The sequence below is a fragment of the Capra hircus genome, chromosome 17, assembly GCF_001704415.2.
Source record: "Capra hircus breed San Clemente chromosome 17, ASM170441v1, whole genome shotgun sequence".
Taxonomy (NCBI): domain Eukaryota; kingdom Metazoa; phylum Chordata; class Mammalia; order Artiodactyla; family Bovidae; genus Capra; species Capra hircus.
In genome coordinates this window covers 3,534,348-3,549,965 of record NC_030824.1, presented here as the reverse complement: position 1 = coordinate 3,549,965, position 15,618 = coordinate 3,534,348, and the positions used below count along the sequence as shown (strand labels likewise).

General features: G+C 40.9%; 1 protein-coding gene across 3 annotated transcripts in view; it reads right to left on the bottom strand.

Moving 5' to 3' along the window:
• TTC28 (tetratricopeptide repeat domain 28) overlaps positions 1 to 15,618 on the bottom strand; it is a 574,371-nt gene that overhangs the window by 147,039 nt on the left and 411,714 nt on the right. For all 3 annotated transcript variants that reach the window (XM_018061050.1, XM_018061051.1, XM_018061052.1), the window contains one exon: positions 9,358 to 9,865. In XM_018061050.1, coding sequence (XP_017916539.1) covers positions 9,358 to 9,865 — 508 coding nt within the window. The remainder of the gene's footprint in view (positions 1 to 9,357; positions 9,866 to 15,618) is intronic.

Below are 15,618 nucleotides of genomic sequence, written 5' to 3'. Positions count from 1 at the left end.
AGTGTAAATTAATTACTATCTACAATTACTAACATTTTACTTATAAAGCTAGACCTCTCTCTGCCTAAAGAAAACCCAACATATAAAAATTGAAATGTGAAAAATAAGCAAAAGAGAGTGACTGCCATATGACAGAATTTTTTTCTCTTACAAAAGACTTATTACAAGATTTTTCAGGATATTGTGTTTTACATGTGTTTACAGTAATTATTTAATTCATAAAATGTACTCAGGAATATGATATAATTAAGGTACAATGTCTGTTTGTCATGTATACAACATGTAATACTGTTCCATCTTTCTATGGGAATTTAGAATTTATTGATTCAAACTGTCAGAGTTTGTAAACATAATTTTTATAAAAGTTACTCAGATGATATTTCTTAAATCCTAGAATTAGAACAGCTGTGAGTCCCACTTCTGGTGACTATTATTTTGCTGTACCGTGCATATACCCACCAGGATAGCTACCAAACTTTTACCAAAACACGTGACTCCCACGTTGGTTTGAAAACATGGGGAAAAAAGAAGCCACATCATTTTATAAGCTCTTACTAAATCTTTTATGCTACAGGTCTCTTGAAACCAACTAGATAAAAAAATTTTTAAATCTGTCTGGGCTGTGATTTTCTCATACGTAAAATTAATTAATACTCTTGACCTCATAGGTTTGTGGAGATGATTAAATATGAAAATGAATATATATATGTGACACAGAGCAGATCTCAATATAAGCTTGGCAAATGAAAAACCATAAGCTCTATGGGGACAGGAACTATGCCAGCTTTATTCATAAAAGATACCACAGTGCCTGTCACATAACTAATGTTCAATAAATATTTGTTGTGCAAAAGAATAAATGATTAAGTGAGCAAATGAATTAATGAACGTTAGTCCCACACTGCTGTATTTAAAGTAGATAACCAACAAGGTCCTACTGTATAGCACAAGGAACTCTGCTCAATATTTTATAATAACCTAAACGGGAAAAGAACTTGAAAAAGAATAGATGCATGTACTTATGTAACTGAATCACTCTGCTGTATACGTGAAACCAACACATTGTTAATCAACTATATTCCAATATAAAACAAAATAATTTAAAAAACCCCACAAGTCCCATTTCCCTTTCTTTCCCAAATAACCTACTTTCCAGATATCAAACATCTTTTTGACTCAAAAGGCACAGATATTTTAAATTTTTAAATTATTTTCCATAGATAATTAGATATTTCACCCTACGCCCTGTTGAAACATACTTTTCATTTCTCATGTCTGACCCAATACCAGAAACAGAACCAGCTGTGACACTGTTGCACATGGGAAGTGGTTTCTGAAATATGCTCACTCTTGTATGTATTTCAGGGGCATAGTGGCAAGCGAAGTGGTCACCTTCATCCAGAAAGGGAAAGGAAGAAAAAGAAAAAAGGAAGGAAGGGAAGGAGGAGCCATCTTTCTAATGCACTCCCTTCTCACTTCCCTAACTGCAGCTTATCTCAAAGTAAAATGAGAAGCATTGCTGCCTGTCTGCACATGAGTGCGAAGACCTGGGATGATCAGAGAAAGAGACTTGAACTGAGTCTTGACTCAAGTGACATGCTTTGCAGCCTAACAGATTTGACTCCACACTACCAAAATAAGAGCCATAAAGAAGGTTACCAAAAAACCAAACACTACAGAAATAAGATCACGCAACTACCATTGTTTTGAGCATAAAAAAGACAAGATGAACATTTTTTCAGGCAAAGTTTACATTAGCATTATTTTCACAATTAAAACATACTTAGAAAACACCAAGCGATTGTTTGTTGTTCATAAGAAACCTAAAGAGTCTAAATCATTTCTATTTGCTTTATTTTAAATCAACTACAAGGTGGATGGTAAATATTGGTACATGCTGACGCTTACTCCTTCGAAGAAAAGTTATGACCAACCTAGACAGCATATTCAAAAGCAGAGATATTACTTTGCTGACTAAGGTCCATCTAGTCAAGGCTATGGTTTTTCCTGTGGTCATGTATGGATGTGAGAGTTGGACTGTGAAGAAAGCTGAGTGCCGAAGAATTGATGCTTTTGAACCGTGGTGTTGGAGAAGACTCTTGAGAGTCCCTTGGACTGCAAGGAGATCCAACCAGTCCATTATGAAGGAGATCAGTCCCGGGATTTCTTTGGAAGGAATGATGCTAAAGCTGAAAGTCCAGTACTTTGGCCACCTCATGCGAAGAGTTGACTCATTGGAAAAGACTTTGATGCTGGGAGGGATTGGGGGCAGGAGGAGAAGGGGATGACAGAGGATGAGATGGCTGGATGGCATCACCAACTCAATGGACATGAGTCTGAGTGAACTTCAGGAGTTGGTGATGGACAGGGAGGCCTGGAGTGCTGCGATTCATGGGGTCGCAAAGAGTCGGACATGACTGAGCGACTGAACTGAACTGAACTGACCACCAAGGCCAAAGATTTCTTGTCATCTCCACCTGCTCTTTTTCGCCATCCCCGTAAGTTCTATTGGCTTCTCCCTCAGACATGCACAGAAAGCCTCTAAGGTCAGAAAACCTTCTTAGTGACTCAAATCTCTCTCTCCTTGGCTTCTCTGATACGAGTGATATGCCTTCCCCATGCGGTCGCTCTCCTCTCCCTGAGCTCTACCTGGGTCACCTCCACCCTCTGTGACCCTGACTCAGGCTCCCTGATTGGCTTTCTTCTCTTACCTTATAGGTATCATTAGGATGATGCCATCTTAATACTTGTTTCTAGTTCGATTTGTTCATGTTACATCAAGAGAAACACATACTGGGCATGTCCAAAACAAACATACCACGTTTGATAAGTAACAGGTTTTGGCAAGTTTTTCCTCTCAGCTTTCCTGTTTCTTTCCAAAGGCACCACTATTCTTCCAATCACCAAGGCACAACATCTTGGCATGAGCTTTGACTCATTCAATCTAATCATATAAACACTTACTGGGTTCTCATTATGTCTAAGCAGTTATACTCAGAGATACAGGGACCATGGAGTTGAATGCTGTTCGTTTACACATCTATCACGTTTTAATCCAGTGGAGGTAACTATACAAGTATACAAATAACCATATTTTATGATTGAATAGAAATAGAATAAGAGAAATTTTTAAAGTAGACTCAGGACTCAGACAAGGTAAATAACTTTTCTTGTTATCAAGAGACGGTTTCAAGAAATGAATGGTGTCTGGGATAATACTAAAATGATGGGCAAACTTTAGACAAGCAAAATAGAGGAACAGAAGTTCTAACTGGAAGAAATAGCTTGAGAAAATACATTAAAGCAAGAAAGGAGAGCCAGGCGGGCTTGATTAGAGAAGACGGAAAAGCAGTTTTAGGTAAAGAGTATGGACAGAGGAGCAGCAGAATTTAAAAATGGAAACCATGATAGGCCCCATTTTGAGGTACGGTTTAGGAAGGTTGGTCTACTCTTGACTTGTGGGATGGAGGACACATGGGAGGGAGGGGATGGTAGTGAGGAAAACCCAACTAGTTGGTTATTGCATCAGACTGGGCAACTAGGAAAGGAGCAAGAAAAAGAAAAAACTTCAGTGAGAATATTTATTTGACAACTACTAGATTGAGTGTCAACTGAGAAAAAGGGGGTGGGGTGGGGTAAGAAATCAATGATGACTTTAGATTTCTAAATCAGGATGGTATGACCAAGGTGAATGACAAACCCCTCCCTCCCTAATGTCTGCATTCTAATCCCAGGAAGCTGTGGATATTACTTTACATGACAAAGGGATTTTGGAGGTATGATTAAACTGTGGATCTTGAAAAGAATATTCTGGATTACTCAAGTGGGCTTGATGCAAACACAATAGCCTTTTTTAAAGAGGGATACAAGAGGAGTTGGGTGGGAAGAGAAGGTAATATGATGACTCAGAGGCAGAGACTGGAGTGGCACACCCTGGAACTGGAGGAAGAGGCCACCAGCCAGCAAACACAGGCAGCCACCAGAAGCTGATTCTTCCCAAGGGCCAAGAAACCAGGCTTGCGAACGCTGACCTCCGCCTGGTGAAATTAATTTCAGTCTCCCAATCTCCAGAACTGTAAGAGAAACCATTTGTGTTGCCTGAAACCACTAAGCTTGTGGCAACGTGTTACAACAGCAATAAAAAATTAATAGAGATGACTAGAAGAATGGGGCTGTAATCAACAGAATAAAAAGACTAGGAGAAGCAGCTAATTTAGGAAAAAGATATTTCCCATTTGGACTCACAAACTTAGTCAGATCAGCATGAAAATCAGACGAAGCATCCACTAGGCAGCTGAAGATGTGAAAACAATCTCAGGCAGCAGGTCAGACCTGGTGAAAACAAGTTTAGAAATGCTGGGTGCTGAAGCAGCAGCTGAAGGTGTGGTGGTACAAATGATAAAGAACGAGATACAAAGAAAGAAGGGGAAAGAATCAGGAACAAGATACAAGAACTCCCACATTTAACACATGGCAATACAATGGAAAAGGGCCATTAAAAATAAAGTAGGGAATCTGAATAATGACACAGAGGGAAGCCCAAGAGGGAAAGTGGGCTAAAAAAAGCAGGTGGCTGAAAAGGATATACATTATGATCCAAGTTTTTAAAAAAGGAACAATCTGTACACACATGTGTATATTTACATATATGATTGTACTACTGTGTGTTTACGTGCACAATAAAAAGGTCTGGAAAGAGTCTAACGAAATTGCTAACAGTAGTTAACTCTGAAGAGTTCAACAGAAGAGAGAATGTAAGGGGGTGCACCTCCTTTTTCTACTTTATACCCTTTCATAGTGTAAGAATTTTTTACAAAAGTAAGTACCACTTTTGTAACTTAAAAAAAAATTTTTTCCCCCTCTTAAAAAAAAGCCAATGAAGATGGTACAGAAAGAGCAGCCAAGAAGAAAATCAGGACAGTGGTGCTTCCCAGAAACTGGAGGAGGAGAGAATTTTACGAAAGAGTAGAGCCTGCCAAATGTTGTGTACTGATTAGGGAAATTCAGAGGTGAGATCAAGAGATCTTTCAACTGAGCCATCAGGAAATCACCATTGATCTTTTTCAGGGTACACAAGGTACATATCAAATTGTAGTGGGTTAGGAGTCTGGCAGGCGACAGTCCATGGAGTCACAGGTGTCAGACATGACTTTAGCAACTAAACCACCACCAAAAATGAGTCCATCCTAAAGGAAATCAACCCTGAATATTCACTGGAAGGACTGATGCTGAAGCTGAAGCTCCAATACTTTGGCCACCTGATGGGAAGAGCGAACTCATTGGAAAAGACCCTGACACTGGGAAAAACTGAGGGCAGGAGAAGGGGATGACAGAGGGTAAGATGGTTAGATGGCATCACTGACTCAATGGATTAAAGTTTCAGCAAACTCTGGGGGATAGTGAAGGACACGGAAGCCTAGTGTGCTGCAGTCCATGGGGTCGCAAAGAGTCGGACATGACTGAGCCACTGAACAATAACCAAACAGATAGGAGGAGCTCCGCTTCCAGTAACGGAGGAGCAGCTCCTCTCAGACACCCCACCTACAGATAACAGCTAAGAGTCTGACAGGGGGCAGGAGGGTTGGTGTGGAAGGGGCAGGGGGCTAGTACGGAGAGGGAAGGGGAAGGGACTTACCTAAAAACATTGGTGTGCAACCAAAAGCAGTGAGAAATTGTTAGTGAGGTTGGAGTTGACTCTTTGCAGAAGGGAATGGCATTAGGTGAGTTTCCCACTTTTGAAATGCCAGAGGGCCTTTTGTGGCGGCAGGGACCAGAGGGCAAGCCCCATTAGAGCTATGTGGTGAGGCTAAAACTCAAGTATGTATGCACCATCTTTCTGGTTTGAAAACATACAGGCAAAATCCCAGAGAGAGAGTCACAGTGAGTGGGAAGCCTTGAATTCTGAGTATAAATTCTACACAAATCTCTGTTTAACTCATGAAATATGCATGTGTGTGTGTGTGTGTGTGTTAGTCACTCAGTCATGTCCGACTCTGTGACCCCTATGGACTGGGCCCACCAGACTTCTCTGTCCATGGAATTCTCCAGGCAAGAATACTAGAGTGTTGCCATTCCCTTCTCAGGGGATCTTCCCGGCCCAGGGATCAAACCCGGGTCTCCAGCATTGCAGGTAGATTCTTTACTGTCTGAGCACCTGGGATCTAAGCAACTCCATGAAAGCTGAAAGACTGAACAGACATTTTAGCTGCCTGAAATCACAGGGAAGACAGAATCTAGAGTTTGAATTAAGTTAACTGGTAAAAAACAACAAAAGTCAATACTGTTAAGAAAACTGTATCAGAATCCAGAGTCCTTCTAAAGTATCACTGACAATGTTGGATATAATTCCAAATCAAAAAGTACATTAAAATGTGACTAAAAACTCGAAACAAAAGGCAATCAATGCAAAACTCTGTGACTACACTACAAACCACTGAATCACACACCTTAAAGGGATAAATAGTAGCTATGTGAATTATACCTCAATCAAGCTATTAGAAAATAAAGACAACAACAGGCAATCAAAAGGGTGTAACTCTGAGATGATCCACATGGAACTAGAAGCAAGAGTTTATAAGCTTTTGTAATAACTAGCACTGCCTATGAGAAGGAAAATATACATGTATAAATGAATAAACACATATATCTTAGGAAAACTGAAATATTAATTAAAAGAACCAAATGGAAATTCTAGAGCTAAAAATTATTATATCTAAATTTTAATATGCACTTACGCAGTAAAGAATTAACCTTGCCCAGAGAGGTCCAGCCTTTACCGGTGGCTCTCAGAGGCACTCTATAAGCCCCTAGACTGCCCAGTCTAAGAGTCTTTGTTTACCTGAGGGCATTGGCCATGCCAGACAGTGGATGCTAACAATATATAACCATCAACTACCTTGACCAAAACAGCACCTGCAGAGACACCCATTGCAATACTACAAAGTATGTTCTCTGACTACAATGGAATTAAACTAGAATTTGGTAACAATAAAGTATCTAGGAAAATCACAAATGTTTTAAATTAAACAGCACTTCTAAACAACACAGGGTTTAAAGGGAAATCACAAAATATTTTGGAAAATAATTTAAACCCAATGAAAGCAAAAACATATCAAAAATTATTGGATGCAGCAAAATCAGTGATTAGAGGAAATTTTATATTTTTTAATGCTTGTATTAGAAATAAGAAAGGTCTAAAATCAATGACCTAAATTACAACCTTGAGAGGCTACAAAGAGGACCCAAAGAAAGTGGCAGAAAGAAAATACTAAAAATGAAACCAAAAAAATGAAATTAAAAAATAAGACGAGCAATAGAAAAAAAATTAACAACAAAAGTTGGTTCTTCAGAAAGATCAAGAAAATGGATAAATATCTAGTTAGAATAATCTAGAAAAGGATGAGGGGGCTGTTGTACAGGTATAGAATACAAACTACCAATAACAGAAATGAAACAGGGCATACCCTGCCAGCATTAAAAGGAAAACACAGAAGTATTACAAACAACTTTATGCCAATACATTCAACAATTTATATGAACAAAGTCTTTGGAAAATACAGCTAATCAAAACGATAGATTTCTGACACAAGATGAACTGTCCAACAGGCACAGCCTTCTACACTCCAGGTTCCAAGCCCTCCAACCTCTCCTACATGCCACTGCTCAACTTGTCTTCTTAAAACATCTAGTCAGTGTTCTCCCTCCTACATTTCAAAATCTTCAGTTCCTGTTCGCTAGCAGTTCCTTGCCTACTTTTCATAATAATCTTATAATCTTCTACCATCCTCTAGCACGTTCCTGAAGGCTAATCATGCCACCATCCCTCAGATAGGCCAACCTATCATATCGAATTCCTTGTATCACATACCCCTTGCCATTAATGCCATCCCATTTCTGGCCAAATCTCAACTATCCTTCAAGGTTCACCTGGGTGCCATGCCCTCCAAGAAGCCTTCCAGACTATTCCCACTCCTCAGGGATTCCCTTCTGGGAATTTCATGGCAACACAACATCATTAACTCTGCTTTGTAGGGAGTCTGCTGTTGCCCTAGGTATTTGTCTCATTTTAGCAACTAAATTATAAGTTCTTTGAGGGCAAGGATTTTTTTTTTTCAAACTTCTCTATCACTTGAGGCAATTATTCCAGGATTCAGCACACAGTAATGATTCAATAAATACCTGAAATCTGTTGAATGAATATGTAATACCAAGAACTTATTTCTACGGTTTTTATCAGACTCTCCAGGTTCTCATTCTGATCTCATCTTCAGTGTCATCTTCAGGGATTTGTCAGACTTATTCTAACAACCGTATTAACGAAACGTATGGTTACAGTAAGTGGAGGCAGAGGGGAGGAAGAAGTAGTGCTAAAATTATATGAAGAGAAGTACGGTTTTGTAGGTCACATAAGCAAAGGGGACTGAGTTTTACACTGCATTGCCGCTATCTGCTAAGCATACGCTGGTACCAGCAAGTTCACTGTCTCCTTGTCCTCTCCCACCTGAGTTCCTGCGGCACAAACCATAGGCTCCAGGCTCAAGGATGACTGCAGCTTATACCTCTGAACACATCTGTTCTCTTGGTTCATTATGTACCCACATCTGCTTGGGTACAGAGAAAAGCTACCAATATCTTCTAAGAAGTAGCCAGACAATAATACTTATTACCTCTTACCATTCCTTATAAATTCATCCAAATATATAAAAATCTTAACTGTAACCAAGTATTGGAGTGGCCAAAAAATTCATTCAGGTTTTTCCAAAAGATGTTATGCAAAAACCCAAACAAACCTTGTGCCCAACCCAGTGTGTGTATCAAAACACACTGCAAATTTCTTAAAATTTAAAAAATTAATAATTATTATACATTTACACTAATACTATAAATATCATTTGTGACTATACACACATTGAGAGGAAAAAATACATTTCCTTCGTGTTAAAGTCACCAAGTAAAGAAATCTCTCTAAACAAAAATCCTCTCAAATTCCTTTCCATTGATGACTTCCTAGCAGCTTCCCTTTCATTTAAACCAAACATAGCTTTATATCTGCATTTCATCCCCCTTCTCTCAAATTAGATAAATCTGCTCACTCCTCTCTCTAGACAGATTAAAAGGCTGGGGTGTTTTGTTTTCCAGGATTTCAGCATTCTAATGCTCACAGCGCTGGGATGACAGAAAAGATCCTGTCATTTTGAGCAGGCAAGCTCCAAGGAAATATATCTGAAGGAAAATATAACACAAGCAATGAGGACTACTGGAAATAAACACACAGACTCCTGTCAAAGATAGCGGGTCACTCCAGCAACTTCCAGTCCATGGCCCTGACCCTGGTCCCCCAAGGAAGCCTGTACTTACCCAGATTGGAAGATGCTCGCCCCTCTGCAGCCCGGTCCTTGAGATCCTCAGCAATGCCCAGCTGCTGCTCGTGGTACTGTTTGGCCCTCTCTAAATCCTGCATGCACCTGGCAGCATGGCCCAGGCCAGCGTAGGCCCGCATCTCTATGGCCTTCTCCATCAGCTCCTGCGCCAGCTCCAGCACGTAATTGTGGTAAGACATGGCCTTGTCAAAGTTCCTCCTGTAGTGATAGGCACTGCCCAGATTGCTGTAGGCCCGGGCTTCTTCTCGTTTGTTCCCCAAGTCCTTGGCTATCTTCAGATGCTGCTCATGGCACTGCACAGCATTCTCAAAGTCACCCATGGCAATATACACAGCTCCCATGTTGCCGAGTTCTCGGGCTTCAGAAAGCTCATCTTTGGATTGCTTGGCGAGAAGAACACACTGTTTGTGACTGGCCAGTGCATTGGGGTAATCTCCAATGGCTGTGTACACGTGGCCCAGACTGCTCAGGGCTGATGAAGCTGCCTGGAGAGAAAGGATAAGGCAGAGAAAAGAAAGCACATCAGAAAATGGCTTTGGTTTGTTTCAGCAGATAAAATGTTTGAGAGTTTGCCTGTAACCATCCAATACAATTTCCAATGGTGTCTCTATCAGAGGTCTGCAGACCTATGCAGAACTGAAAAATAGCGCTTCCACTCAGCAAGTTCCTAATAAAAGACAATGGCACTTTAATCAGTAACTTCCAGTACCGAATCTCACAGAAACAGGTTGTGTGTCATGTAATTTTCATCTTAAAGACTTGACATGTTTAATATTGTGATATTATATCTCTGTTAATAGCTATTAACCTCTGCAGCTACAAGAAAATGTTAAAGAAAATAAAAATTAATTATTACATGTAATGTAACACAGGACATTCACAGGAGAACTCCATGCATGGCTCTTTGCACTCCTGGGCATTTCTCAATTCTTGTCTTCTCCCAAGCCAAATGGATACACTAACAGCAAGGGAGATATCAAGAATGATATAAAAATGCCTCTTTATTGGTATAGTGAACCAAAGGGAAACAAATATAACTAAGGAGATGTTACATGGGTTCATGGGTTTGAGAATCTTACTAAGTGCAGACAGTCTTAGATTCTCACCTCTAGTTTCTAATTCCTCTGCAGAGACATAGAAGGAAGTTACACTGCACATTTCCTGCCCTTCTTTTCATTCAGCAACTTGCCTGTCCTCCCCTCCCTTCTCACCAAACCTATAGCTGGAGCCACGTAGCCCCCTTTCTTTGGGATGCTCCCTCCCTCTACCATGAACATGTGATCCTGGCAGAACAAATGGTAAAATAAACTGTCACAAACGGTCAAGCAATCTTCATGAGGGCCCCCAGGCTAGGGAAGGCCATCCCACCTGGAGCCAGGGCACTGCTTTATCAGATGTGCTCCACGTCTGTGTGTTTCAGAACGTGTTTACTAATATTTTATAGCTGTGAGTGATTTGCTACTTTATTTCTTTGCCTCTGAAATAGAGACTTGAGACTGACCATCTTCACGATGCTTGCAAATTGTCTATTTGCCAAAGGTTCCATACAGCTTTAAGCTTCTTTTATCATTTCACAGATGGTCCAACAAAAAGACTGAGGAAAACAGAGAGGAAATAAACACTTAGAAATGTACTTTTTTTGCATTTTTTTCTGAGTGGTGGAGAGCAGAAACAATTCCGTGAACATCACAATCCTACAGCAACGTGATTCTGGCAGAAGCAGCAATGATGTTACCCAAGAGCATGCCACTTGGACGTGAACTGGCCTCTGGTTCCTACTTTGGGAACCTCTTTGGGATCAGAGGTTAAGACTTCATGTCAGCACATTGCACATGGGCCTTTCTACTGCTCACAGCTCCCCACCCCACGCCCGATGAGCTTCTATCCTCCTTGCCGTAGGCCCAGGGGCTCAGTCCCTCTCTCTTCCTTCTGTAACTGGCCCTCCCCTCCTTACTCTCAGGGGTCCTTCTGTGCCCAAGTGGGGCTAGAGAGAACACAGTCAACAAACCCTCCCATCTGCAAATCTTTGTTGCTCTCAAAGTAAAACACATGGCTCTTTCACTCTGGAGCTAGTGTAACTTGGAATCAGACGCACGTGGTTCAAAACCGTACTGCTGTTTCCGAGTTCTGGGCTCTTTAGAAACTTCACTTTTCTGAGCCTCGGTTTTCCAGACAGATGTTTCTAGGACCCAGCAGTAAGCCAGGAACTGAGTGTTTTCAAACTTAGCCATGAGCCTCTGTCAAATGTGTAAACCATAAATAATTCACTAGGTAATTCCAAACAGTAGGTCTGGTTGGAGGCAATGAGCCCTTGAACACTGCAGGGAATAGATTTATAAGGCCTGGGGCAGGCACAGCACCCCAGGCATCACTGTTCTTAGAAACTTCTGGTTTATGGCAACTCCAAATGACAGCCCAGGGATCGTCTGCTTCTGGTTCTTCATTTCTGTAAATGCCAGAGAGACACAGGAGCTCATTTGCTCAAGCTCTCCTGAACATAAGGAAAGGGAGTACTGGGGCATTTCCCTTCTGGGGTATGAGGGAAAGAGGGAAGAATGGCTGCATTAGCTCTTCCCTGGCACCTGCCAGTCGCAGGCAGCACCATCAGGCTGGGACTCCTCATGGGTGTGTCCTGGAGACCTGCGTGTGTCCTGGAGACCGGCAGCTCCAGACAGGACAATATAGTTTGTGAAGCACACGTCACAGCCTCCGAAATGAGAAAGGCTGCTTGACGCAGTGCAGGAATGGAACAGGATGTAGAGTCAGAGGCCCTGTCTGTGTCACCCTGGTAAGCCATTCAGCTTCTTCACTGTGTTTTCTTTATATGTGAACTGTTCTGATAATGACAGCATGTGTACTTCCCAGGATTAGGATGGGATCAGATGAAGCAGTACATGCGAGTGTCCTGAGTAAACCGAAGTTCTCTGTAAATGCATCACTAAGGTGTGGACGGATGTTTTATGACTGTAAGCTGGCAGGGCTGAGCTCTGCTACCAGAGCAGAAGCTAGTAACAGTACTGAAAACATCAGTCATTGTGACCAAACATCTATATTCCTATCAGTTGCCACCGGAAATGAAGGTCAGTGTTTTACAGCCACTGGGCAAATAACATGTGATGATATTTATCAGCTAAGTGAATTACAAATTAATCACTTGTCTTTGTTCCTGTTCCTTCAGAACAAGCTTAGATCTGAAACAATAGTTTCAGGCTGTTAACGAGAATATGAAGACCCACTATCTAGGGGACTCACAAGCCCCACCTCAAGCAGATGCTATCCTTGCCACTAAGGTTCACACTGCCTTTGTATATTAATCTCACTGAGATTTCTGTGCTAGAATAGCAGCAGCTGCTTCCCACAGTGGAAACATTTTGGAACATCTGTATTTGAATATCAAAATGCACACAAATAGTTATGCTAACAAACTATCTGGTTGGAATAAGACAACACTTTTCTCTTTTTACAAAAGATAAATTACTCATGTTCTTGCCAAAGCATGATTTCCAGCTGCAGACTTCACACACAGGAGTCATTACCTCTCGCTCTGTGACCTGAGTATTTGCAGAAGAACTGCACCTGATGAGTCCTTTCATGGGACGTGAAGCTAGAGAAGGAAACTGGCTCATATTTTTTCAAACCATATCTAAGGACTTCCAGTTTGGGACATAAAACAGACACAGTCTAAAACTACCTGGGTTGCAAAAAACTGGACATGACTTAGCAACTGAACAACAACAAAACTACCCCAACTATAACCACATTGATGATACTACTATTAAACATTATTTTGAAGAATTAAACATGCTTTCCTTCACAGCTAGAATGTTTTTCCCCTTATTGTATCTATTTTCATAAGGGTTATACTTTGTGGGATGATTAAACACACATTAGAGAATATTTGACATAATTGCTGATTAATTGCATATAGTTTTAAGAATAGGGGAAATACTCCCACAACTAGTACCAGAAATACACTTTTTCATCTTTGCTGTCCCAGTCCACACACACCTTGTATCCCCTGCCAGTTCAGTGCCCATGAACCCAAGGCATTGAGTTAACCACCTGCAACCCAAGAGGCAGAGGGATGGAGAAGAATAGGGACAGACTCTGGAATCAGGCATGTATGGGTTCAAAGGGAAAACTACATAATATTGCACAAGTTATGCCACATCTTTGAGCCTCAGTTTCTTTATATGTAAATGGAAATATTAATATTTTGCAGTGCTCTGATGAGTACAACGTAAGATAGAAATTGTAAAGAGCCCTTTTCAGGGCTCACAGAAGATGCTCAAAATGTTTAATTTTCATTTATTTACCTACCCTAACCAAGACAACACTCACTTAGTGTCAATCACTCAGTCATATCTGACTCTTCGTGACCCCATGGACTGTAGCCCTCCAGGCTCTTCCGTCCATGGGTTTCTCCAGGCAAGAATATTGGAGTGGGTTGCCATTCCCTTCTCCTGCGGATCTTCCCAACCCAGCGGTCTCATTTCAAAGACGTGGTAGAAGACAGATGACCAGAAAATAGAACATGATGTTATGTTACCAAAACTAAAAAGACAACACAAGAAGCTTGCCCCACTGATGACGGGAACGGTTATTATCTTCATATGCTAAAGCATATTGCTCATAATACTCTTCTGCTAAGGTAGGCATAAGAAAATTCACCCTTTACTCCAGGTCATTTTAGAATCATTGGTATATGCAATACAAAATGTTGGTAAAAATACAAAATGTTGGTAAAAGCACTTTAAGTGGTCAAAACTGACAAAGATTAGAGTGTCTGGGGTCTGTCGGGTGGTTCATTTCCTTAGTCACTCATACACTCAAGAAAATTCTCTAGACTTACACAAACAGAATCAACTAATTTTGACAAATGAGCAAAAGTAATTCAAAGGTGAAAGGACAGTCTTTTCAAAAAATGGTGCTGAAACAACTGGGCATCCAGATGCAAGGAAAGCAAATCTAGACACAGACTTTACACCTCGCATACAAACTGACTCAAAGTGGATCACAGTACATGTAAAGTGCAGAACTATAAAACTCGTTAGAGATAGGAGAAATTCTAGGGGACCTGGAGTCTGGCAATGAATTTACAGATAAAACACCAAAGGCATGACCCATGAAAGAAAAAATTACTAAATTGGATTTCACTAAAATTAACAACTGTGCTCAGTGAAAAATATGGCTAGGAGACTGAGGAGACAAGCTACAGGCTGGGAGAAGATATTTGGAAAACATTTATCTGACAAAGGACTTGTATCTGTATCCAAAATATATCAAACATTCAAACAAACAAACAAAAACCCTTAAAACACAACAAGAAAACAATACAACTTTAAAATGGACAAAAACCCTGAAAATACACCTCACCAAAGAAGATACAGTTATCTTCAGTATCCACAAGGCATTGGATCCAGGACTGTAGCAGGTACCAACACCTGTGAATGCTCAAGTCCCTCATGTAAAATGGTATGGCATGTACACACAACCTATGCACATCTTCCCATATTCTTTAAATTAACTGTAGATGACTTATAATGCCTAATATAATGTAAATTCGGCTTCGCTGGTGGCACAGTTAGTAAAGAATACACCTGCGATGCAGGAGACCTGGGTTCAATCCCTGGGTTGGGAATATCACCTGGAGGAGGGCATGGCAACCCACTCCAGTATTCTTGCCTGGAGAATCCCCATGGACAGAGGAGCCTGGCGGGCTATAGTCCATTGGGTTGCAAAGAGTTGTACATGACTTAGCAACTAACAGCAGCATACATAATGTAAATACAAGGTAAAGAGTCACTCAGTTCAGTTCAGCTGAGTTGCTCAGCCGTGTTTGACTCTGCGATCCCATGAATTGCAGCACACCAGGCCTCCCTGTCCATCACCAACTCCCGGAGTTCACTCAAACTCACGTCTATCGAGTCGGTGATGCCATCCAGCCATCTCATCCTCTGTCGTCCCCTTTGCCTCCTGCCCCCAATCCCTCCCAGCATCAGAGTCTTTTCCAATGAGTCAACTCTTCGCATGAGGTGGCCAAAGTACTGGAGTTTCAGCTTTAGTATCATTCCTTCCAAAGAACTGGTGAACAATAAGTTCAAATTTTGCTGTTTGGAACTTTCTGGATTTTTTTCCCAAATATTTTTAACTTGTGGTTTGTTGAATCTATAGATGCAGAACCTGTGGATATGGAGGGCTGACTATATATATATGGCAAAGAAGCATATGAAAAGAT